This window comes from Rhineura floridana, chromosome 11 (assembly GCF_030035675.1).
Source record: "Rhineura floridana isolate rRhiFlo1 chromosome 11, rRhiFlo1.hap2, whole genome shotgun sequence".
Lineage (NCBI taxonomy): Eukaryota > Metazoa > Chordata > Lepidosauria > Squamata > Rhineuridae > Rhineura > Rhineura floridana.
In genome coordinates, this window is record NC_084490.1 from 19,509,769 (window position 1) to 19,535,249 (window position 25,481).

General features: G+C 43.3%; 1 protein-coding gene across 1 annotated transcript; it reads right to left on the bottom strand.

The window, feature by feature from the left end:
• Positions 1-7,823: 7,823 nt before the first annotated feature.
• Positions 7,824-24,068, bottom strand: UBE2S (ubiquitin conjugating enzyme E2 S). Its single transcript, XM_061590003.1, has 4 exons — positions 23,553-24,068; positions 18,031-18,178; positions 13,398-13,588; positions 7,824-9,709 (listed from the first exon to the last, which is right to left on the bottom strand). Exons 1-4 carry the CDS (start codon positions 23,553-23,555, stop codon positions 9,419-9,421), a joined length of 633 nt encoding a protein of 210 aa, XP_061445987.1. The 5' UTR covers positions 23,556-24,068; the 3' UTR covers positions 7,824-9,418.
• Between the last annotated feature and the right edge of the window lie 1,413 nt (positions 24,069-25,481).

The following is a 25,481-nucleotide window of genomic DNA, read 5'->3' on the forward strand; positions in this document are numbered from 1 at the left end:
CCAGGTTAACACACACATACCATTTAATTTAAGTGAGATACAGATTCTTTATCCTGAACTTGGGAATGGTCCAACATCTTTTCCTATATTATGGACCAACTCAGGTTTGGAAGCCTTAATCCTTTATTTTCTTCCCAACATCAAAATACTCATTATTTTTTTTTAAAGTAAGGCAGGCTTTCTGGCATCATCAATACTTTTTCCTCCATGGAAGGATAGCCAAAGTAATTAATCAAAGTGCAAAACTGATACGTTCTCATTAAGCCCTGTTATCAGCAATGCATGCTTTGCAGTTGTTTACACCTTGGCTTGCTCACTGTATGTATAAGATGCCGCTACTTTTCCATTTTGCTTGATGAAGAGTTCTGCAAAGCTCTAAAAGCTCCACATTGACATTGTTCATCTGTAAGAGAGATAGTTTTACCTACTTCACTGATGCTGTAAATAGAATATTAGCGTGCATGCGCACACACACACACACACACACACTGTCCACTTAAGACTCAGGTCCTTCTGCATAGTATGGGCCATCCTTTGGAAACAAAAATACCACCAGTCTGATGCCTCTGATGTGAAAAAATCATCCTCAGGCAATTAGGATGATGTTATTTCAGAAACCGGAAGAGAGTAATTTTCTTTCAGGCCTTAGGTATGCTTACAAATCATTAACTACTCATGTAGTCAAAGAGTCTAGTTAAAAAAATACTAATGAGGGCAGTGACAATAAATTGTTTAAACATATCAATTCAAACTCCTTTTGTTAAGACTATAATGGTGTCCCTGATTCACTGGATGACATTTTTAGAAATACATTGGGACAGGCATACCACAGTGCTGAGGAAGCTGTGGCCCTCCAAATGTGGTTTGATTTCTAGCTTCTGTCAGTTCCAGCCAGGATGGCCAATGGTCAGGGACGATGGGAGTTGTAGTCCAGCAACATCTGGAGGCACAGGTACCCCATCCCTGGCATGCTGTCTTCTCTCACACATGGGAGGGAATAACTCTTCAAAGGATGCCACCCTCTGATACTTATGCACATCGTCTATATTATTGCTTAAATTTATATGTCACTCTTCCTCGCAGAAGGAGCCCAGGGCAGCAAACAAATGACAAAACACTATAAACAAAGTATACTACCCCCAGTAAAGTTGTTGGAATAATTACAACACACAATTGCATGCAGGCTGTTTTAAACACTCCTAACAGCGTTGTTCATGGAGACAGCAGACCAAAGCAGCACACAAATCCAAAGCATTATTAATCACAACTTTTGTGGACTAATTTTGCATGGCTGCCCAAAATATACACAAATTAGATTGCTGCTAAAGAACTACACATACTCACACTTTGATACCCTGAGCTAGAGAAAAAAGGTTCCTAATCTTCCGCAGTTCACCCTATGCCTTGTTGCCCCATCTCATCTGTTCCCTTCTTTGGTGTGTATTATGCTATCCACTATTCATTTTACATGTGAGCGTGTGTGTGTTTTTTGCAGACAAAATTGCTGAAAAGGAGTTTATTGATGGGGTAATGAAGAATGATGCAATAATGAGGCTCATCCAGTATGAACCAAAGAAGAAATAGGCGCTTTGGTGTTAATGGACAGGAGGAGAAAGCATGGAGCTGTAAGAATGTGTGTGTATGTGTGTGAGATGGAAAGGCAGGAGGGATATTGAACCCCTCTGTCATATGTGTGTGTGTATGCCTGCACGTGAACATGCAAAAGTACAACTATAAAGCAAATATGTGCCCCTTTCTTTACAATTCCCACTGCATGCTCTGTTAGCCCACTGTCTTATTTCTTTTCTTTGATTTACCTTGATTTTTCAGTGGGGGATATAGGATGTAGGCTTGGCAACCATTAAAAACACCTTAGTCGGCATTTTTGTTGTAAAAAAAGCAGTAGTAAAGAGTGGAGGGGGAACAGAAGGAAACAAGGAAAAGAAATGAGAAAAAGTTTGAAGACAGTGAACAGAGTAAGTAGAGTTGACCAGGGAGACCCAGGTTCAAATCGTCACTTAGTCATGAATCTCACTGGACAATGTTGAGCTGGTTATAAGAGTTGTTGTGAGGATGAAATGTGGAAACCCCATAAAGGCCACCCTGTGCTCCCTGGAGGATGGAATACAAATGTGATAAGGATCAACAGGCGAGACCTCTTGATACCAGAAATAACCTATGTATCCATTAGACCAGTCCACCATGGATATTTGAGGGGGGGAACCTGATGGCCACTTTCTGGTCTAGGGGCCGCATGCCAATGGTGGTTGTGGCCAGTGGCAAATGTGAGCTGAGCTGCAAAGGTGACATTTATACATTAGGCTAGTTTCTACACACACACACCCCCTACCTATCTATCCTCCATCCAGGCAATTAGAGTTGAGTAAGACATTCCAGCCATTCAAGAGGGTGCAAAGCAGGGTCAGTAAGGGGCGTGGCCTGGGGAGAGTTCCAGGGTCCAGACAGAGAGGTCTGGAGGAACCCATTTGGCCCTCAGGCCTGAGGTTCTCAATCTTTGACTTACATTTTTTACAAAGATGAAGACAGGAGTCCTGGCTCCTAACCCTCTCCTACTATATTATGACACCCACTCAGAGCATCCAGTGTTGCCCTATTTTGTCTACTACCCATCATTTAGGAATCCTATCTACCATTTAACTCGCTAGTTCCCAGTTTCCTAGTCAGCAAACACAAAAGACTTAGGTCATATCTCCATTACACTGGAGGATTCTTAGCATTTCATCAGACTACAGTTCTCAAGATCCCTTGTGGGGAAGTAATGACATTTGAAAATTGTACACAACAGCTAAATAAGTAGAGCAGATGTTTACTTAGCTGCCAGCTTCCCCTGGCTTAAAGCTGCTTGCTAACATATCCCATTGTGTTACAACAGAATTTAGTGATGACTTGCAGGCCCAATGCAAAACATGTTTACTCAGAAGTAAGTACCACCAAAATTAATAGGACTTGCTTTCTGGTAAACAGGCTTAGAACTGCAGTCTAGTTGGTTTCTCTGGATCAGGGCCACTGACCCTGCATTTTTGAGTGAAAGGTTAGTACAGCATTTTATCAGCACATTCATCACTCCTCTGTTAAAGGTTCTATTTCATTCTCAATTCATATTCCACCCTTCCCAAAAGTTTACTTAAAATAAAAAAATGGCTAATCCCCCCTCTCCAATGTCTCATTTTGCTTGTTTTGGAGAAGGGGGCTGGGTGGCCTAACAGATATAGAGCCAATATCGTATCTAAATGTGTATTTTATGCACCTGTTTCTTTCCTTTCTCTGACACTAGCAGATTTCTTGTTTCTTAAAAGAAGAGATGTTTACTTTCTAGGGAGTGGGTGGCAGGGTTCAATTTACTAAAAGGAGGGCATGTTTAAATTTATGTGGTGTGTCTATTATTCAATAAAGGACACTGTAGGTAATAGACTTTGCCCTGAGGAGTGTGTTCAAAAATATCTTCAGAGAGTGGATACTGGGGGAAATTTGGCATCCCCAGAAGAGTCACATGCTGAGGATGGAAGATACCAGAATCCATGACAAACGTATTTTATAAGGTGCTATGCCCAGCCCACTCCAGAGGATGATGCAGATCACTAAACCAAAGAATTGTTCTTGAAGAGCTTTTCATAAGAAAAGCCTTGCTGGATCAGACCAAAAGCCCACCTAGTACGCCATTATTTACACAGTGGCTAGCCAAACGCTTCTTGGAAGCCCACAGGCAAGAATACATGACCGCAAGAGCCCTCCCCCACTTGTAATCCCCAGCAACTGTATCAGAAGTTTACTGCCTTTGCTACAGGAGACAATATATAGCCGACATGACTAGAAGCCACTAAAAGTTATGCTGCTTGAATTTATCTAAACAACTTTTAAAGCTGTCCAAGTTGGCAGTGGCAATCCTTACGTCTTATAGTAGTGAATCCACTGTTTGCACAGGTCAAAAGCTCATCGTAGTTGTATAATCTTACAAGGGATGTGGCTATGAGGTTTGTCATGAAGAATGCCTGCACTTCAGAATTTACCACTACATCACTGCTTCTAACTCAATTTGCTCTGTCCAAAGCTTTGCTTGTATGATTAGGGAGAGGGGAAGTGGGGAGAGGAAGGGGAGTGTTATATAACCAGTCTCTTCCCTCTTGCTCCATGGAGTTTTACCACAAGCCAGTTAGTGTTGATCTGTGCTAATCCCCATGTGGAAAGGATGCTGTAAATATGGTTGTGAGGAGCTTGTGATAATCAGCTGGACACTAGCACAAGGTTGGAGATCGGCGGCACGGGGAAAGAGTCCCCTCCAGCTCTGAAAGTTTGCTTCACAACTATTCCTGCCAGACCCCAACTTCCCACCTTGCAAAATGAACCTAATGGAGTAAAGGCCTCACTAAAACTGTAAAAGAATCCATACAGCCAATTACAAAAACACATACAGCAACTGATAAAATGAAAACAGTTCTTCCTGCCCAATTCTTGCTTTGAATGACAAAAGTGCCACCTGGTGGTCCGAATGGAAAATTACACCAACAGTGTATGGAGTGTTGGGAGTGCATAGAGGAGGGTGGCAACAGCACCAGCAGCTTAATTTCCAAGTCATGGCAGGCAAAGCTGAAAATATAACCGCAATTCATGCAGTCTACCCTAAAAAGCCTTTGCTCCTCATCCAATACATACATGAGCTTTTTGTGATCTCAGCAGTAGAAAGCACACTGCACACACACACACATTTTATTATGCCTCATGTCTGAGGCCAGAGACCTGCCACTGAAAACAAGCTAAACCCTAGCTCACTTGAGCCTGGAAAAGTGATTGAGAGTGATTGAGTTCCAGGTCTTTCAAGGGAAAAATTGTTACCAGGGAGTTAAGAGTACAGTTATTCAGAATTCCTCATTTATCCAGAAGAACAGAAAGTAAAAAGATCCAAGAAATCAGACTTATGGGTTTTCTGCTATGGCAGTCAGGCCTAGAAGAGTATTAGAAGGTGGGAGACTACAAATTAAGGCTGCCAGATTCAAAGTTGAAGAATGTGGATACTTTTAAAACTCCTGTTCAGCAGCACAGTAGGCAGCCACAGCTTCCCTTGCCCATTCCCTCCCAGACCATTGACCACCAGGGACCCCTACTTGCTGTGCAGCATACAACAAGTTGGGGAGGATGGATGGATGACAGGGCCAAAGAGGGGACAAGCAGAAGAAATTTCCCCTCATGGAGAAATTTCAAAGCGTGTGAATGTTTTCCACCTTTGAATCTGACAACTCAAATAGGAACTACACATGGGCCCAGTGTTAGGACTGGGCTTTGATTCAGGCAAACCAACTTCAAATCCCTCCTTTGCACAATAACTGTTGAGACAAGTTGCTCTCTCATTTTCTCCCTCTTGGATTAGATCCAAAAACCTGCAAAACAGAAACGGGCATGTACATCACCTTTATCCATCGGTTGACTCAGGGCCCACTTTGACACAAGTTGAGTGGGATGGCCACCCAAGGCAGGTGATTCTGAGTATCACACAAAAGGGAAAATAACTGTCCATTATTTGATTGTTTTATTTTTACTACCAAGGAGAGGAAGGGGCTCCTGTTGAATTTTCTGCTTCAGATGCCAAAACTAACTTGACTGGCCTTGGTTACTATAGATCTTGACTTGGGGGACAGAAAAAGGGTCCCAATTGCCACTTTGTCTTCAGGCAGCAAAATGTTTTGGACCAGTCATGGAGAATCTGTACATCATGGAAACATTTTTCAGAGGAACTTTCCCAAGTGTGGTTGAGGAAGGGGGGACTCCACTTTCTCAGGAAGAATGTCACCCTTGGCTGCTATGCATGTTGACAGGCCTGTACTCTAGGGTACCATCAATGCTCTGCAGAGTTACCAACTCAAGACACTTGACTAAAAAACCCCACACAACTAGGGTCACCATAAGTCATAATCGACTTGAAGGCACTAACAACAAAACGGGTAAGAATGAAGTCCAGTGCTGCCCTCTGCTGGTTCCTTCATCTCTGTTACTCCAACAGGCATTAAGAACACAAGCCCTGCTGGATCATACCAAAGGTATACCTAGTCCAGCATCCTCCTTCACAGTGGCCAACCAGATGTTCTGGGAAGCCCACAAGCAGGACATTAGGGCAATAGCCCTCCCCTACTGTTGCTCCAGCAACTAGAGGCTCAGAGATTCAGCCTCTGAACCTAGAGATAGCATGACTAGAAGTCACTGAAAGCCTTCTTATCTACAATGAATTTGTCTAGCCCATTTTAAAAGCCATTTAAGTTAGTGGTCGACACATCTTGTGGCTGCAAGTTCCATAGTTATCTATGCACTTGTCAGGTTAGACCTCCTATGTAGGTGAAAAACCTTTATGCTGGAGCTTGAGAGCATTTCATCATGTCTTGACCTGAATTTTCTACCATTCACCTTCACTGATTGACTGTCTCAACCCACTCTTCACACATGCTCCAAACCCCCTTCCTAAGATTTTATCTCCACTATTTGTTTTTACACTGTATTCACATGTCTTTGCACTGAATATTTTTAATTTAAAAAATTGTAATGGGGTGGCACAGAAACTCCAAAAATAAATAGCTCCCTCCCCTGCCCCCCCAAACAACAAAAGAGTGCCAAATGTAGCTTTTCCTCATAAGGGCATTGCTCCAGCCGAGTGATCATTTGGATGTTCAGCTTTCTGTGTCCTTATCACTGATTTTCAGCCTCATTTCCAAAACTTTGCATATATTCAAATCAAAGAGCCTGTCCAAAAGTAGTAATCAATTATTGATTTACTATATAATCTTATGACATGGACTGCCTTCAAGTTGATCCCGACTTATAGCTACCCTAGGGTTTTCATGGTAAGCGGTATTTAGAGGGGTTTACCATTGCCTCCCTCTGAGGCTAGTCCTCCCCAACTGGCTAGGGCCTGCTCAGCTTGCCCCAGCTGCACAAGCCAGCCCCTTCCTTGTCCGCAACTGCCAGCTGGGGGGCAACTGGGCTCTTTGGGACTAAGCAGCTTGCCCACAGGTGGCAGGGCATGTAACTCCTGAGCCACTCGCTGTGGGAATGATCTTTAACTGGCCCTTAACATTCAGGGGACATGAGCGGGGATTTGAACTCACAGACTCTGGACTCCCAGCCAAGCTCTCTTCCCCACTGTGCTATACCAGCTGTTTTATATAGCTTTATATGCTCAGCTAATGTTAATGTAGATTAGTAAGCCCTGCTATGACTTCATCCATGACAGGGTTGGACATCTGAGATCAATCTGGTTTGAACTGCCAGAACATTTGCTACTTATCTGTGACTTGGGCTTAGTAATAAAGCATTAAGAGAAACAGTTCATCATGTGCAAATTTGAACTTTGACTTTTCCGCACCAGATTGGGTTTGAAACCAAGTCCAAAAGGACTACATCAGTTCACAGTGAAACATACTAACTAAACTCATTGGTACCAGGTTACCTTATGGACCATCTATGTCTTTAACGTGCCTGACAATTAAGTTCAAAGCCCTGCTAATTGTCCCATCAACACACAAAATTAGAAGGGCAGGTGTAAGAGACGGTGCCTTCCTGATGGTGGTGCCAATGTTGTGGAATACTTTCCTACTGGGAGGTTCACTGGGCTCTCTCATTGTCGGGCTTTCACTGTCTTTTGAAGATCTTTCTGTTTCAACAGATTTTTAGTGCAGTTTTAAATCTGCAGCTTTTAGATGTTTTAAAGCTCCTGCTTTGAAACTGTATTGCTATTTGTGAGTATTTTTGGAGTGTTGAACTGCAAATGAATTGTAATTTTATTGTTTCCTGTTTTTAATTTTGCACACGACTCTGTACAATTTCTTTTAGAAAAGCGGTATATTTAAAAATATTTAAAATATTTATAATACTGCTTTTCAGGTGAACCTCAAAATGTTTTACATAAAAATATTTCATATAAGCATCACTAAAAACCATATAATAAAACAGTAAAGGTAAGTTACAGAGGAAAACTACAAAGGGAAAAAAAGCCAGATCTCTCCTCCCCTAGCCCTACAGTGACAGTTGTAATTACAGTTCTGTGTGCACAAAAAAGCACACACAAACATGGCACAGCCCATGAGAGAATGTATGCACATTAGCGAATACACTAAACAAAAGGCCTGTCAACCAAACAGTCCCTGGGTTGCATGTAACATGCCAGGTACAGTCTGTGCCACCAGGTCCTTTAAAAAAACCTTGTGGGCTACAGCTGGCATTTTGTGTACTGCTGGGGGTGCAGGGAAGCTAGAAGACTGGACAAGGCCAGCCTCACTACTACCATCCTAAACTGCCTCTAATTTTTATTACATAGAATGCACACACTTGGGCACTGATGGAGGGAAAGGAAATACACTATGTTAAATTCTGTAAGTTAGCATAAGCTAATGCTCACAATGTGCAAAACTGCTAGTTCATCCCTCATCTCCTAACAAGTCCCACCAGATCTTTGCTCTGTCCCACATCAAGAAGACAGGCTACACTGGGAGGTGGCAGGGGGAACAGTTGTAAACTACTGCAGTGGTGACAGATGCCAGCATTTTGAATGTGTGAATTCTTCTGGACACAAACAGAGGTCAGTTTGTTCTGCTGAACTGCCTGAAGAACTGCCTCGCTGCATCACACTAAAGTCCTGAAAAGCAGCCAACCAGATATTCTCAGGAAAGGCCACAGGCTGATGGCCACGCCACCATTTGCCTCAGCATCTGGTAAACAGGTATGCTGCCTCTCAACTTGGAGGTTACATTTAGCTAGCATGGCTAACACACACAGATAGGCCCTGTCTCTACTCATTTGCCTAGCCCCCTTTAAAAACCATCCAAGCTAATGGCCATAAGCACAATTTGTGGTAATGAATTCCTTAATTACGTGTCACATAAAGAAACTTTTTGTTATCAACCAATTGCACCAAGTAATCCTGAATTCCAACAATAAAGAATCCATCTTTCCCTTAACCTGCCTCATACAGTTCACAATTTTATATACCTCTGTCAAGTCTGCATCTTTTCCCCTTAAACCAACACATAGCAAGCTCCTTAAATCCTACTTTAAAAGGGAAGATGCTCCCTGTTTCTAATCTGAATTCTGTATCTTTTGCAGCTTTTTAAACATCCTTTTTAAAGATATGGGTGCAGTATTCTCAATGCGGCCCCCACCACAAATTTATATGATGGCACAACCAAACATTAAGAGCATTCCTTAGAAAAAAAAGGCATTTAATAGATTTTTCTGCTTTTATAATTTAAATAACTTAAAGACTGAAAAGAAGAAAAATCTGACAAAGGTGAGACAGAGTTGGACTGCAGTCTCAAAGTGAAGGTGGGAAAGGAAGAGAGAGGAGAAATGGAGAATGTACTGTGGAACCCCAGTGCCCGCCCACCCACCCACCCCATACCCAACCCCACCCCCCTGCCCCCTAAAGCCGCCGGAGGGCTCGTTTCTTGTCGATCTTCTTCTTGGAGGCCAGTTTCTTGTCCCTGTCGCCTGCATGTTTCTTAGCCATGGGGCCTTCCCCAGAGGCACCGGCCGAAGAGGAACAAGGCTCAGCGGGGTCCTTGGTGCGCAGGCCAGACGAAGGCTGGGCATGGATCTCTGTCAGGAGGCGGGCCCGTGAGGCATATTCTTCATAGTTCTCCAGCAAGAGGCGCCCTGCTTCCTCATTCAGGGCCGATTCCGGATTGGGGTGGATGAGCAAACACTTGATCGTCTGCAGCAGGAACAATGAGGAAGGGCAGAGTTAGAATGGGGGGAGAAATTATCAGACAGTACACTAGATGAGAGGGGAAGAATATTATGACCTCTGTCACCAGCCAGCAGGACAAGGGCCCCAGGGAGGTTGCACCCACTCCCTCCTAAGAAAAAATATTAGGACAGGTGGAAGAGTAGCCTAGCCTAGCCTGGCCTTAGCCACTGCCCAGTTGCAGGGAGCTTTCTTCCTTCTGTCCCAGAAAGACCAGTTGTCCTTGGACTCCTGAAGTGAGGGGATAGGTACACTGGCTTTTGTTGGTAGCCAGAGGACCATAGGGTTGCTATGTACTTTAAAAGCATTGCTTGAATGCAGCCCTCCCCAACCTGAAGCCCTCCAAATGTTTCATACTACAACTCCCCTCACCCCAGCTGGCATAGCCAACAACGGGGGATGATGGAAGTTGTAGTCCCAAATTTCTGGAGGGCATCAGGTTGGGGAAGTCTGTTCTAATGTCATAAGTTGAGCTCTAGAGATAATTCAGTCATAGAAATAGGATATAACTCGTTAAAACAAATTGATGAACAAATAAGAGAAGCAGAATTCAGAGTTCTGGCTCCCAAAGCCTCTTGCTTTCAGCCTGACACTAGATTCACAATAAAAAGCAGAGCCAGGAACAAGGTACAATACCCTCACTAACCTATCACCCTAGAGCAAGAAAAGGGAATGCTGCTAATTTGAAAGTGTCTGTGTCAAAAATCTCACTGCTTGTGGGAAGATAATGCATCAGAGAAAAGGTTAAGGAAGCAGCAAGCCACCTTCCTGTTGGGCAAGCTTTCTACCAGCAGGGAGATTTTGATATGTGGGTGCTTTCAAAATAAGATGTGGCACAAGCAGCAGGAATGGTCCTGCATTGCTATCTGCAAGCTGACTTACCACTTCCTTTTTCCCCACCCATAAAATAAAGCCATCTTTCTTTTTGATTCCCAATGACAGTGACACACTAGAATAAGATCACAACTAATTTCCGGGTAATTGACCAATCAGTACACATTCACTAATCAACTAACATTTTCACTAATTAATCCACAAACTACAGTTTACTGCCCCATTTTGAAATGCTTATTTCCAAGTTATCTTTTCCTCCTGTCTCCCCATCCTCTCCTCTTTTACTCTTTTGACCCACTGCTTGTCATTCCCTCTAGTAGTGAACTTAGGTGGACCCCCAGATCTCTGTCTGGACACAAAAATGGGGGCCAGCTAAAAATGACCTCATAGTTTCTGCACATTCAAACTTCTCCAGGTACAGGAAAGCATAGTTGTCAGTTCATTTAAAAACAGTAATAATCTAGCCTTCTAAAATAAGAAGAGCTATAGGGAACCTTCGTTAACTGTTGATTGTAAATGTTTGGACACATTTATTATAATGAAATGTGGGGTCCAGTGGTGTTATATACAAGAAATTCTCTTGTGATAATTTTGCATGGCTTTATCCTGTATAATTGGAACATAAGTTTTATTGCTTTTCATAGTTCAATGTTACCATGGCCTTTTCTCTTATTTTGTTGTGATATTGTTTTGCTGTTTATTAGCTTCTCTGTTTAGCTTTGTTTATATTCAATTTTGAACTTTTTGAAATAATGCAAAATGGTGGTGGTTCGGAGGAAATTGGCCTGTTTGAGCCCCTGATCACATATAGGAATATCAGGGGCATGGATGCAATGGGGTTAAAAATCCCTCTTCTCATGCTACAATAGCCACAGCAAGCATAGCCAATGGTCAGGGATGGAGCTGGAGTCCAGCAACATCTGTAGGGTCATCCCTGCTATGCAGGGAGATTTCAAGAAAAGTAAAAGGAAAAACAGCAGCCAGCCCCGAGCCCTTTAATGCCCTCTGGCACTTAGAGGAAAGTTGGAGGAGGGTGGGAAAGAACAATTATGTCCTTCTGTTTAGGTTGAGTTTTTTTCTGTGTTTTTATGTAAATTGCCCCAAATAGCTGAGAGACCACCTCCTTCTCTATAAACGTTCTTGGGTGCTGAGAGTAGCAGAGGGGGCCTTCTTGGTAGCTCTGCCACCCTCAGAAGTTCAGAGGATGGTGGCCCAGGAGGAGCTGCCACAGGGAATGCCCTCTAAGTTGTTAAACTCCCTCCCCAAAGAGGGAGTAAAATACATTTACTCCCAATAGGATTGCATCAATTTCTGGCTACCTTTCCAGGCACTCAAGGATTACATTAACTACATTTGCTGCAGTATCAAAGTGAGGGCCAAGCAAACGTAACAGAAGTCACTCAATATCTGAAACCTGCAATGGTTTCTAGCTTGCTATCACAGGACCCTGTAAATTTGTCAAGATCTGCATCAGCCTCCACCCCCAACTGCCTTCAAAGGATGGTACCTGGAGATAGGGCCTTTGCAGTGGTGGTGTCCTCGTCATGGAATGCTCCCCTGCTAACCCGGGTACTTGGGTTGATGTCAATTTTGTTATGCTATCAGCACCAAGTGAAGACATTTTTCTCCTAGGCTTTTAACAAATATTAGTTTTATTATTTCTGACTTTATTGCTGCTTTCACTTTTGTTGTTTGCTAACGTTTTACTTTTGGCATCTAACTAATTTTATTTTGTATAAACTTTTATTTAACTAAATTTTAATATGTTTTTGGGTGGGGGGGTTAAAATTCTTTTGTGTTGCTGTGTGAGCTGCCTTGAAAGCATCAGTAGAAAGGCGGCCTAGAAAAATTTTAAGTAACTAAATAAAAGAGGCCAGGCTGGTTGAGCACTTTGCCAAGAATCAAGTAAAGTGTCTTGGAAGAATCTTGGCAGAGATCAGCAAGGCTTGTACCCTTTTACGAACTGACCCCTTTGTGTAAGAACAAGAGCCTCCACCTGAATTACATACCCTGTGCTGGAAGACATCCACATTACACCAGCTTTACTTAACATGAAAAGAAATGAAGAAATGGCACCCTTGGAAGGAGTGGAATGACACAGTTCACATCTCCCATCATTGCTGATCTTTGGTCATGCTTGCTGGGGCTGATGGGAGTTGTAGTCCAGCAACATCTAGAGAGCCAATGGTTCCCCAGCCCTGTATAAAGGGTAAAGCTAAAGACACATCCCCACTCTGACAAAAAAGTGATGTTTGGCATTATTCCATTACAAAACCTGCATGTTGTGTTAATGTTATTTTTTGTCAAAAACATCTCCCTCCTCTTTCTATACACATTTTAAAAGGCAAGTCTGCACATCTGATTTAATGTACTGAAGCCAAAAGCTGAGGAGCTCCTAGTTCAATTCTCTGCCATTCACTAGCCAGCTTTAGACAAGCTGTTTTATCTCTTAGTCCTATTTCAATGGGGTATTCATAGGAGATATCATGGTGGATTATGCTGTAGGCTGAAACTTTCTCCTTACTGGCATGGAGAAGTCCATAATGGAGCCCTCTGGGATCCACAGACAGGGACCATAACTCAGTGGTAAGGCATGTGTTTTGCATGCAGTTTAGTCCCTGGCATCTCCTGTTGAAAGGATCTTAGCTGCCAAGTGAAGCGAAAGACTTTTCTCTGGCATGATCCTGGAGAGCCAATGCCAGTCAGTGTAGACGGTACCAGACAAACAGTCTGCCTGGATACGCGGCAGCTTCCTATACAACCCGACTCAGGCGTCAAACACCCTATTTTGGGATGCTACCCAGTTAAAACTATCACTCACCAGCAGGACATGCCGGATGCCCAGTTCTGCTTTCCAGTCCTTCTTGAGGACGTTGACGCAGATCTCGCCATTGGCGCCCACGTTGGGATGGAAGATTTTGGTCAGGAAGTAGCCTTTTGGTGGGCTGGCTGGAAAGTCTTTGCCAAGGATCAACTTCATGCGGAAGAGGCCACCAGAGTATGGGGTACCCTCTGCAGCAGGAACAGAGAAGATGGGAGAGGGTGTAATGGGACAGCCCAGATATTGGCTCGAAATATGCATAAAATGTGCTGAAATCATTTGGTTATAATGGCTTAGCTTATTGCTTAGTACTGCATAAGTGGCATAGAAGAAAAATGTTCTTTTCTGAATATGGGCTTTGCCTTCCCTTCTGAACAAAGTAGTGTTTTGCATGAGAATGTTGAGTATAGTGTATCCGGGCAGTCAGCCAACATTCCGGCTGTTTAAGAGGAAGTTCCTTACATGGTATGGTTAACACCACAACATTCAACTAGTTGACATCACTGGTCATACTTGTTGTCTCTAGAAGGCATGGAGAGACGGCAAGGCAACAATTGATAAAACCACAGGAACATGCCCCTCTTTGATAAGTGTATAAAAGGCCAGGTTTTATAGCACTCATGACCCCTCAGCTCTGCTGGGGGGGGGGGTGTCAAAGAAAGCAGAACCACCGTCCATCTATTCCATCCATGACATGATGGGTGATGTAGTATGACATGTATTTCTATGCACTTTGTAAGTTTGGTTCTGTAGTATTAACTAATCCTGCATCTATTGTAACTTGTTTAAGTTAGATGTGCCTTCAAAGTCTTATACTTTTGATATTAAATGGATATCCAGCAACTTCTTCCATGCTGACATGTATTTCTATTTTTCTGTTTCTGCAATGTTGGTTAAAGCCACATAGATTGCATTTTATTAGTTGTAGTGCGCAAGATATGAATAAATAGCATATATTATAAAGACTGTTCTGCTGTCTGATGTCTAATTCCCAAATAGAAAATTTCTGGTACCTCCCAAGACTCAAGAATTCTTGAACGGGGTCTCCTCTATCTTCCACCTGCACTGGACGAGTGCTGCTGATAACCTGTGAACTTAAGTGAACTAACGTTCGACATACAAGGACTCTATGTAGATAATGGAGGGAGAAAGCAAGAACCCTCAACCCTGTGCATTCATTGGCAAGGGAGCTGGCCGTGCCGGTATCAAGTGCCTCAGCATGACTGGAGTGTGGAATTCCCTCCTCCTTGCACCCCATATAAGGTTTGGACCAGAACCCAAGATTTTGGATGCCCAGCCAACCATATCATTTTTTCAGCTGCCGGATTCCTAAGGATCTCAAGGATCCTTAAGCCTTCTTCAACATGACCCGTTCTTTTCTTGAGACTGGCCAATATGGCTCTGCTCTAGACTCCATCCGTTAGGGATGGGGAACCTTTTTAAGCCTGAGGACCACCTTTCCTCATGGGCAGACTTTTGTGGGGTACATGCCAGTGATTGGTAAGGCCAAAGGTCAAAGTGTGTGGAGCAATGAATGCAACTCTCACCTTTTTTCAGTAGGGTACATTCTAGCCATGTGAAAGCCAGAGATTTTTACACAGAGACATACACACATGGCCTTGGAAAGAGTCCAGAGGGCTGGACAGACAAGCCTGGAGGGCCATATTTGGCCCGGGGGTCTGACATCCCCAACCCCTGCTCTAGGGCAAGGGTGGCCAACACAATGCCCTCCAAGTGTTGTTGGGACTACAACTTCCATAATCCTTGATCATTAGTCATGCTGGCTGGGGTTGATGGAACAACCCCGCTCTAGAGAAACAAGAGAACCATGCCTATGCTGTGGTGCTGGAGCTAAGGAACAAGCCCCTTCAGGGAAAAAAATCAGTGTTCATTCTGCAGCTATTCTGCAAAATATGATTGTAAAGGCATTCATATAGGTTATGACTATGCAGAATTTTCTTGTTTGTCTTAACCTGTATCAGGTTATAGGTTCACTTTTTGAATGCAGGTTCTTAGTTTCTGTATTACAGGGTTTGTCTGACTATTTTTGGTTTTGTTATATTCTGTTTCTTCGGATTTACATATAAGATTTTAATTTTATGTAATTAAACATTTTGAATTACATCTTATTCACTTCTGGATATTTGATGCTGTGTGTATATATATTCAGTACATTTATTATAAATTATAACTACCCTTGACTTTTTTGTTTGATGATGTTGATTTTTCATTCAGGGTTCCATTATCAATTTTTCTCTTGGCTGCTAGTTTTGAAGAATTTTTATGCCACCCAGCATTTGTAAATTGGTTGGAAGATCTTAATCTCATTGGATATCTCAAATTTTGAGAGGGATAGGGAACCTGTGGCCCTCCAGATGTTTTGGACTAGCTAGTAACGGTCAGGAATGATGAGAGTTGTATCCAGCATCCAGAAGGTCACAGGTTCCCTATCCCAGTTTAATTATGGCCTGGGTTCCAGTCTCTCCAGGAGCTCAGTCGTACAGCACACACTTCGCATGCAGATGGACTGAGGTTCAGTTACCCACATCTCCAGTTATAAAGAGGCTCTTGGTAGCAAAGCCATAAAACACTCTTGCTTGAGACTGTGGTGAGCTGCCGCTAATTGCAGGAGATAGTACTTGAACTACAGTAGGGCCCTGCTTTTTGGAGTTCCGCTTCTCAGCACTCTGCTAATAGGCGGTAGCATGCCATCACGTGGGTAATAGCGCCATGTAGCATCCGAAGGCAAGAATGTACTGAAGTCACTCCAGTTCAATCTTGCCTTCGTCTGAGGCACTTATATCCATGTGTACTGTGAGAACAGAGTCTTAAAGTTAAGTGTGTGTGAAAATTTTTTGTGTTAAAGAGTGTGTTTTGGAGGGGTGTTGTTGGGGGTTTTGTTTTCCAGCTTTTTTCCTCCCTCCTCTTTCTCTTTTACCTTTTTGGAGATAGTTGGGCTGGTCGTTTTCAGTTGCCCCCCCCCTCGCTTCCTCCTGCCCTACCTGTTTCTCTTTTTTGGGGGGGACAGAGGGGGCTGCTTGTGCCGCCTCTTTTTACAGCAGCGGCGATGGCTTCCCCCCCTTCAGGGCAGTTAGCAGCTTGTGCCGCTTCTCTTTTGCAGCGGTGGCTCCCCCCCATTCAGGGTTTTTTCTTCGGCCGTGAGCAGAAGTGCCCATTGGTGGCAGCAGCAGCAGCAGCGACTTTGAAGCTTGCAGCCGCGGCTTCAACTTGTGTCCCGCTTGACTGCAGCGCCTTTTCCCTTTGGCTGCTACTGAGTCCACTAGGATCTTGTGGCAGCGGCTCCCTGCTGTTCCTCCTGTAGCACATTTGGTGCTCGTGGCGGCGGCTCTTTCCCTCTCATCCTTCCTCTGCCCCCCCCAGGAGGCTGTCTCCTCCACTGTGATGGCCACCGTTGCACTCCTTTAAGCTATTTTCTCTTCACCTCTGTGACGGCCGCCATTTTGTTTTTGAATTTTCCCGCCTTTTTCACCGCCATTTTGATGCTATGTTCCACTTTTTGGCAATTTTCACTTTTTGGCAGGGATCTGGAACCTAACCTGTCGTATGAGTGGGGCCCTACTGTACACAGTCTTTTACCAAGGCAGCTTCATGTGCAGGGAACAGCCAGTGCTGTGACCTCAAAAAATCCAAAATCAAAATTCTGCCCAGTGTAAATTATTGTAATAAATCTGTATGTATTTGCATTATCTGCATCATTTTTATTCAATTTCTGGTAAATGGGGAGAGGTACAAGGAGCCACTGGACATCATAGGAAACTAGTCATAGGAAACAAGTCTCCACACACATGCTTTATCTCATAACCCATAAGGACTAGAATTTTTTTCATGCAAATAAAAGCTGGGGTTCTTAGGATGCTGATTTGTGTACTGGTAATTACTCCACATTGCTGGAGCTGTCCAGGAGAAGGCACCCCTGATCCCCTGGTGTTGCACAATGAGAAGTGACACTGACTGGCTTCAGTGCAGGCATAATGTCTCCTGACCTCTTGCATTCCACTTTTCAAAGTTATGCATCTGCTGAGTCAGTAGCCAGGGCTCAAGGCTGCAGTTTGGTTCTGGAACAATAATCTCCTACAAGACCCCCTACTCTATCCCACAAATACTTTTGTGCTGCTCAGAGCATGAATGTATATTTGGTTTATTTATTTATTTCTTACGTTTATACCCCACCTTTCTTTCATCATAGACCCCAAGGTATCATGCATGTAGTTCCCAGGCAGTCTTCCATCCAGGCACTGACCAGACCAAAACCCGCTTAGCTTCAGCAAGGTGGTGGCCTCATGGGCCTTCAGACCATAGCCTGGGACTAGTTTGCCTCACAGGAGGTGGCAGAGGCTCAAGCATTTTTTTCCCATCCTAGGAGCAGATTAACAAGCAGATAATTCAGGAACCCTGATGGGAAACTAGGTTTATGTTCCCCTGTGGAGGAGAGCCCTAAACAGACACAACACCTTCACAGTGAACCACTTTTCCATTCCTGCTTGGACAATGCCACCTGGGCCTGATGCAGATTTCACACGAAGCTCAACCCCTCCGCCCCATATGTGCTGCCTCCTGCATCATGTTTTTTTTAAAACAGCTGAGGAAAGAAACCCTGTGTATCCCTTCTTACCAGGTCCCTCAATGGTGACCTGCACATCTGTGATGTCCTCCTCATTGGGGAATACTTTAATGCCTTCAGGTGGGTCTGAGGTCAGAGTGGAGACTTCCTTGTAGACCAGCCGGATCACGTGGGGAGGCAAATTTTCTACATTGGAATTCTGCATGAGAAAGATTGAGGGAGGGGGGGAAACAAAAATAACGTGGGTCTTAACTGAAAACAACCTCTGCTTGGATCTGCCAAGAGTCTGTCCTTGAAGAGGGCAGAGGAACGGGGAAGAGAAAGGATTCTGCCTTGTGTTGAACAAGGACACCCCACCTGTCAGAACAGCAGCCCCATCCAAGCAGCGCACAGCTTCCTAGTCTTGCCCCAGGAAAGTTAGTGACTCATTAAATAGCTACTCATTTCCCAAAGCATGGCTCAAGGAACATTTATCTTCTGCTAGTTTGCTATTTGAAACAAGCAGTTGGAGCATTTACTTCCAAGTCATCCTCTCTTAAACATCAGACCTTTCCAATTCAAGCAGCAAAGAAACCTGCCTGCCTCCCAAGTATACTCACAAGCAGGGTTACCTGCTGTTTCATGTAACATAGGAAGGACAAAACACCAACAACCATTTCAAAGTGCATTTTGTTCCTGATTAACCCTCACACACCACTTTATCCAATATTCAGAAGCCAAGAATTATGCACAAACATCTTATTTTAAATTAACGTATTACTACACCTCAGGCAGTCCCATCTCCCCTTTAAAAATCATGCAACTAGCTTTAAAAGGACTAGGAGCACACACTCCCTGAGATCACACATATCCCAGAAGAGAAAAAGAGCACAAATAGACTTTTAAACAGCAAGTCACCTGCCTGCCTATGGCAAGGCAGAACCAGAGATGATTTGTACATTGGAACTGCTTTTTTAACATTAAAACATGGATATGTGTGAGCTTGTGGGCAAGTGAACTGCGTATGGAGTCTTTGCTGCAAGGCAGAAATAAAAGTAGAAATGGGAATGTTTTACAAAGTGGTTTACATACTATTCCAATACCAGAGGAACATCAAATTAGACTATGAAGTCCAACTGGGACAAGGGGCAGCTTGTTTGTTTATTCATCTCATTTCATTTAAGAAATGCTATCCAGGAAACATCCCAAAGAGATCAGATGCTGAAGAATTTATATTTTAAAGCATTTTTACATCCCTCATAGCTGCAATTCTTGAGAGCACGGGGACAGTTCATGCTTAAAACTGTGAGTGGAACGTCTAGGAACTAGGGAGGGACGACGGGTTCTTCCTTGCAGCCCCGAGCTTGCGGTCCTGTGTTACTGCACAGACTCTCCGTTTTCAAGACAAGGCTAGATGTGTTCTGAGGAACAAAAGTCACATAGACCAATATGTTCCAGCATTGAAAATTACTAACTTGTAGGGACAATGTCAAATCCTTCAAAAACTCCACCCAGACCCCGCCAAAAAAAAAATGGTGATGGGGAAAGGCCAATGTGGCTAGTGTAGTCAAGTGAGCAGACCTTAGGACCAGGGAGACAAGTTCAACCACAAGTCTACTGGGTGAGCTTGAGCCAATCACACACTCTCAGAACAACCTACCTCACAGGGCAATTGTGAGGAAAAAATGAGGGAGGGTGAAAGAGTAGAATCATGTACACAGCCTCCTTTGAGCTCCTTGGAGGAAAGGCAGGATAAAAGCATAATAGTGAATAAGTAAAATAAGCAAGCAAGGTAGCTTTCATGGCAACGTCTGAATTTTACTTTTCAAAAGCTGTCATCTCTAGACCTGCTGTCTGTGTGCCAGAATTGCAGTACAGCTTTCAAACAGGGCAATTCAACAGGAGTTCTGGAGCGGTCAGGCTTTTCCTGGCCCTCATTTATACACACACAGAGTTTCTTTTTAATTTCAGGTGAGAAACCACTCACATTATCCAGAAAACCAAGAACTGTTTTCTGAAAGAAAGAAGAAGTGAGAACAAAGAGACAAAAATTAAACAGTTAACTGAAGGGTAGCTTTCTTTAAGGCTGTGCCGATAGAAGCGTGACCTGAAACTCATGTGTGGTACCCAGAAAGAGATTGGGAGCAGGCCTCAGGCCTACATCCAATTCTCCCGGTCACTCTCCTCACTCCTAAGTCAATGGACAAAGCCCAGAAATTCAATGTTTATTTGAATCTTGCATGGTCAGGGGAGATTTCTCTGTCAAATGAACACAGAATCTGTTGGTTACTCTACTGGTTCACCTGTGTGTGTATGTGTGCGCGCACGCGACAAAAAGACACACAAAGGCAGGGGAGGCCTGCTCTCATTCCCCCCATAATCCTGAGAACACATCATCGAAACAACCTCCACTGTTTGCTATTTATTTGTATTTGGACACCTGTTATCTGTAGATACTCATTTGCACCGTCAGAAGGAATTAAATGACCTACATAGCCAGCAAACATTGACATACCAGCAAAACAGTTGCCACCGAAGGCACCCTTTTGTACTTTTGGCAGGCTAAGTTACGAAAAGCCTTTTGGGCAAGGTGCACCCTGCCTTCTCCCTTTGACACAATGTGTATCTGTGGGTGTACACTTTCATCACTTAGCTGTCATTTCTATGAACTTGCAATCTCAGTTCAACATTCTAGGGTCACTGTTTCCAGCCTCAACTTTTCAGGCCAATTCTGCACCTTAATTTTCTGCTCACACACGTCTCTCAGAGTGTTAAAAGTGTTGCCCACCTACTATTTAAAAAGGACCAAGTTGGTCTAGCTCCAGCATGCACCAGCTCATCCTGGAGCCTCCTTTCCCATCTCTTCCTCTCTCCAACTCCAGTAATAACTGAAAGTGTTACAACTTAACTTCTGTAGGACACCATGATTGAAACCAAACTTGGAAAAATGTCCACAAAAGCAACTAGCCCAGAACTGAAAAATAAAACAAACCATTTGGGTCACAGTCTAATTACTTAATTGTGGTAGATCCACAGGCTCTTCTGCCAGAAGTATAGAGGATGTTACATTTAAATAGGACACTCCACAAAACTATTTCTGAACCATTGGATCAATGCAATGTGTCCCAGGTTGCTGGATCTTTTTCTTGGGCTCCTGTAATGCTAACAGAAATTAGATTCCATGCCAGGATAACTCTAATAGAACTTAATTAAACACAAAACTACCAACCAAGAGGTAGGGCTACCCCTGAAGGTCATTCCAGCAGTAAACCAACAGTAAGAATGTTGAATGGCAAATATGCACCATCTTGGCTATAAACCTTTGATCAGAGGGTGCATTCTAACATCTCTTTGGAGTAAAGATAAAACAAAATACCAACCCTCAAAGGCTTACTGGTAAAGGACCCAATGATAAGGAGGAAAATACTATACAGCATTGAGGAAAGACGTACACGGCCTTCTACAGGGAACATTCTCACTTACTCTACAAAAAACATCAGTCCTGCATAAGTTACAAAAGGCTTAGCCTCCCCGGACACACATTTTTCTTCCCAAACCCAGCTCCCCAAAAACACAAAGATGTATGAAATGTCCAATAGATTGAGTGATTGGAAAATGAAGTTATCATGGAAGCATATCCTCCCCAACAAAAAAACTGCTGCCTATGCGCAAGCAAAGCCATCTGCTCCAATTGCCCCCCCCAACTGCTTGCCAATGATTTGTCCCATGAGAAAGAGCTTACAATTAAACACATCTGAAAGCATGCAAGAGGCCAAAGATTGTGCAGGTCTCAAATACAGAGAAGAAAAAATCAAAAAGATGCATGAAGCACTGCACGCACAAGCATGCACTCAAGAGGCCTAGACTGGATCAAATGAAAAGACAAAAGGTTTTTAAAAGGCTAACCAGGTTTATAGACCTGAAATCAGTACTCTGATGACATTAATGAGTAGAATAGTTTGCAAACATGGAGGATTTTGCTTTGAGAGAACTGGGGGAAGGGGAACTGTTCAAAGAGTATTGCTGCATCTTCCTAAATCCTGACACTAAGAAAATACAAATCCAGGTTCAAAATGAACCAAAAATGCCTCACAATGCAATCCTACACATGGTTACTCAGAAGCAAAAGCATATCCCGTGGTGTTCAATGCAGATTCCAGCCTTAATTTAAAAATTTCAACTAAAATATATTTCCCACTTCTGGTCTTTAAAAACGACTACACCTTATCAATTATGTGCTACTTTCTAAAGTGGTGACATTTTTTTGTTTGCAGTAGGAAAGATAAAAGCAGGAATAGGCCTTTAGCCTTGCCCTGGGAAATCAAAATATGAGGGATGTATACACAGAGCAGATATTGGATAGAAACACATTCTGCTTTGAATTCATAAAGCAGATGAAATATAAAATATGTTTCAACAAATGTGATCCCAATAGGGCACATAACACAGAACTGAATTCTAAAGAAGCAAAGCTGGCCAAAGGACAGCTACTTACATTTTACATAGTGATAAGGAATCTACTCTCCCAATTAAGTATTTGAGGATTAAAAAAAATACTCTCAATAATGCACGTTTTACATTAAGGATCATCCACCAGGTAAGTCACATCCAAAAAGGGAGACAGGAAGTGCAACAGTTGTAACAAAAGAATGATGGAACACATTGTGACAAGTGAGGAGTTAATTTTTTTTCAAGTGCCATACTACACAGGCAGCCCACATATCCTAAACCTAACTCCATCCTCCCTTGAAACCCAAAATGAGGTTTTACCAGGAATGGGGAACATGTGGCCCTCCAGAAGTTGGACTCCAGTTCCCATCAGTCCCAGCCAACATGGCCAATTATCAGGAATGATGGAGTTGGGAAGTCCAACAGCAGCTATGTGGCCACATCTTCCAATTCCTGGTTTTAAACAACTGTTCAGAAAAGTAGGCCCCACCACATCTCAAAGTAGGATATGTTTAACTCCATTTGAAATGCTTTTCCAATATAGTGACTCCATACCAGAGAGAATGAGTCTCTTTCATATATTAATATCAGTTACTCTGGGGGTTGTGGAGCTCCTCTGAATAAGAATGGCATAGTCTCTCTCTTTCAACTTATTCTGTTTCTTGTCAGTAGATCATCCACCTAGGATTGTATCCTGACACTCCAGCTAAGCCTAGCACCAGATCTTACTCCATACCAGATCCTTTTGGGAGGAAGGGTGGGATATAAAATTAATAAAGCACAATAAACAGACCAGAAGATTCCATCCTATCCCTACATGAGACTTCGAATGGTCGTTCACCATCAAGCCCACAAACACCACAATACTAACCATTACTAACCATCATATCACAAGCAAATCTGACACATGACCCCAGGGCTTGATCTTTCCCCCAAGGTAAAAGTTTTAACTTTGAGACAGCCTTAGCCAGCCAGCCAAAGATTTCACTCCATGGTACTGGATTTTGCCTACAGGCACACGGATATGAAAAGGTAAGTTACCCATCCCTTGAGCAGCATGGGGCAGGGAAGCTGCAACCCATCAACCCAAATCAAGGAAAACTTCAAGTAGGAAGACAGGGACATACAAGTCAAAAACCACTCACCATCGTGTTTGGTCTGCGCAGAGGATTGTAGAGTAGTACAACCTAACCCTTACCTTCAGAGGGCTCACATACACGCCTTAACCTATACTTAAATCACTTCTGATTATGCACCTATTCCAACCTATCACCCTGGGCTCTAGATTGCGGGGGGGGGGGGTCAGACGGCCCCTATCACTATTGAGAAAACGCTAGACACTAGGATTCAATAAGTTCCACCTTTCTCATGTATCTCTGGGGGGAAACTAAATGTCCCCCCTTCTCCCCCCCCGACTGTTACCAACTCATTTGCTGCCACCCTCACTTTAATGAGGGTGGCTGGTGCCCAGCAAATGCTTTTATAATCCTCGGCCAAAGCCAACCACACCCCTTTGGAACCCCGGCCGCCCAATCAGGCCCGTTAGAACGGAGGGGGTCCGTTCCTCCCCCCTCCCTTCTCGGGTTCTCTCCTCGCGGAGAGCCGTTGACAACCAATGTCCGCGACGGTCGACAGCCAATGAGGAGAGGCGTAGTGGAGAGGCGGTCCCATGGAGCCTGATTGGACGAATTTGAATATGAACGTTTGGGAAAAGCGGTGTTTAAAGGGCAGGTAGTTTTGTTTATCCGCTAACGGTTGCGGGAAGAAAGTGGGCGTGGCAATTTTCAAACTTTACGATTGACGTGAAGTTTTGCCTATAGAATGTGAGAATGGCTGTGAGACGCTAATTAGAGAAATAGCAAATTGACGTAGCTATGTAGCCAATAGGCGACGAAAAAATTGCTGACTTGGGAAAACCTTTCTCCAGTTCTTTATTCAAACAAAGCGGGCAGATTCCTAATTGGCTAGCTGAGAAAGGTAAACCCGCCCAACTGACAAGAGGAAGCAGCTAATTAGGGATGAAAAAGAAAAAAGAAATGTGTTTAGTTTAATAAATATATATATAATGGGATACACTTCATAGGGGGTTGGACTTAACAGGAAAAGTAACTGTTCATCCTATCCTCAATAATATTTATGAATTATTTTGTGACTCTTCGGTCCGAGGGAGGCTTAACGTCCCGGGTCAAGACCACATTTAACACCCAAAAGATTTCCAAAGGCGGAATTTGGTGTGTTTTTTCGCATCAAAAATGTTAATTCCTCTCTCCCCCCCCGCAACACCTTATTATAGTTTTAGCGCATACCTTTTAACTGCTATCAGTAATGCCTGCAATGAAAGAGCTTTGCTTTATCATAGGAAACATCTTTAGATTGCAGCTACTCTCTGAAGGGGTTCAAACTTAAGACCGCACATCTATACTTACCTGGGAGTAAGTCCCAGTGGATATTATGGGGCTTACTTCTAAGTAGACATAGATTGCACTGTGAGAGAGTCGGAGCAAAAGCTCCCTTGGCTAGGGAGATGCCAGCCAAAAGGCCACTGTGATTAATGCCCTTTTATCTTCCAGTTGGCGCTATATTACTTCTGCAGTTCCTGGGCAACACAAGCAGAGAAAGTGTTGTTATGCTTAGGTCCTGTTTGTGGGTTTCCCAGAGCTGTCTAATTTGAGAACAAGATTCCCAAATAGATAAGACGTTTGGTCTTATCCATGAGGGCTTTTCTGTGTTCTTATAGACTGCTGCAATTTGGCTCTTCAGTAGGCGTGTCTTTGAAAAGTAGAAAAGGCAACTTGTTGAGATTATGTTGGCAAGGGTTAATAACTGGTGCTTGCTGCATGGAGCATATTACTCTTGTACTTTTTCTACAGGCTGTTTCTGGGGCCCCAGTCAAAATACTTGTATTGACCCTTCAAACCAAATTGGCCTAGGCCAAGGTTACCTTCTTTATTTAACAATAGTTTCATACCACTTTTAAACCACCACATCCATACCATACATTTAAAACACTGTTACGCCATTTTAACAGTCATGGAGAATCCTGGGAACTATAGTTTGTTAAAAGGCTGGGAATT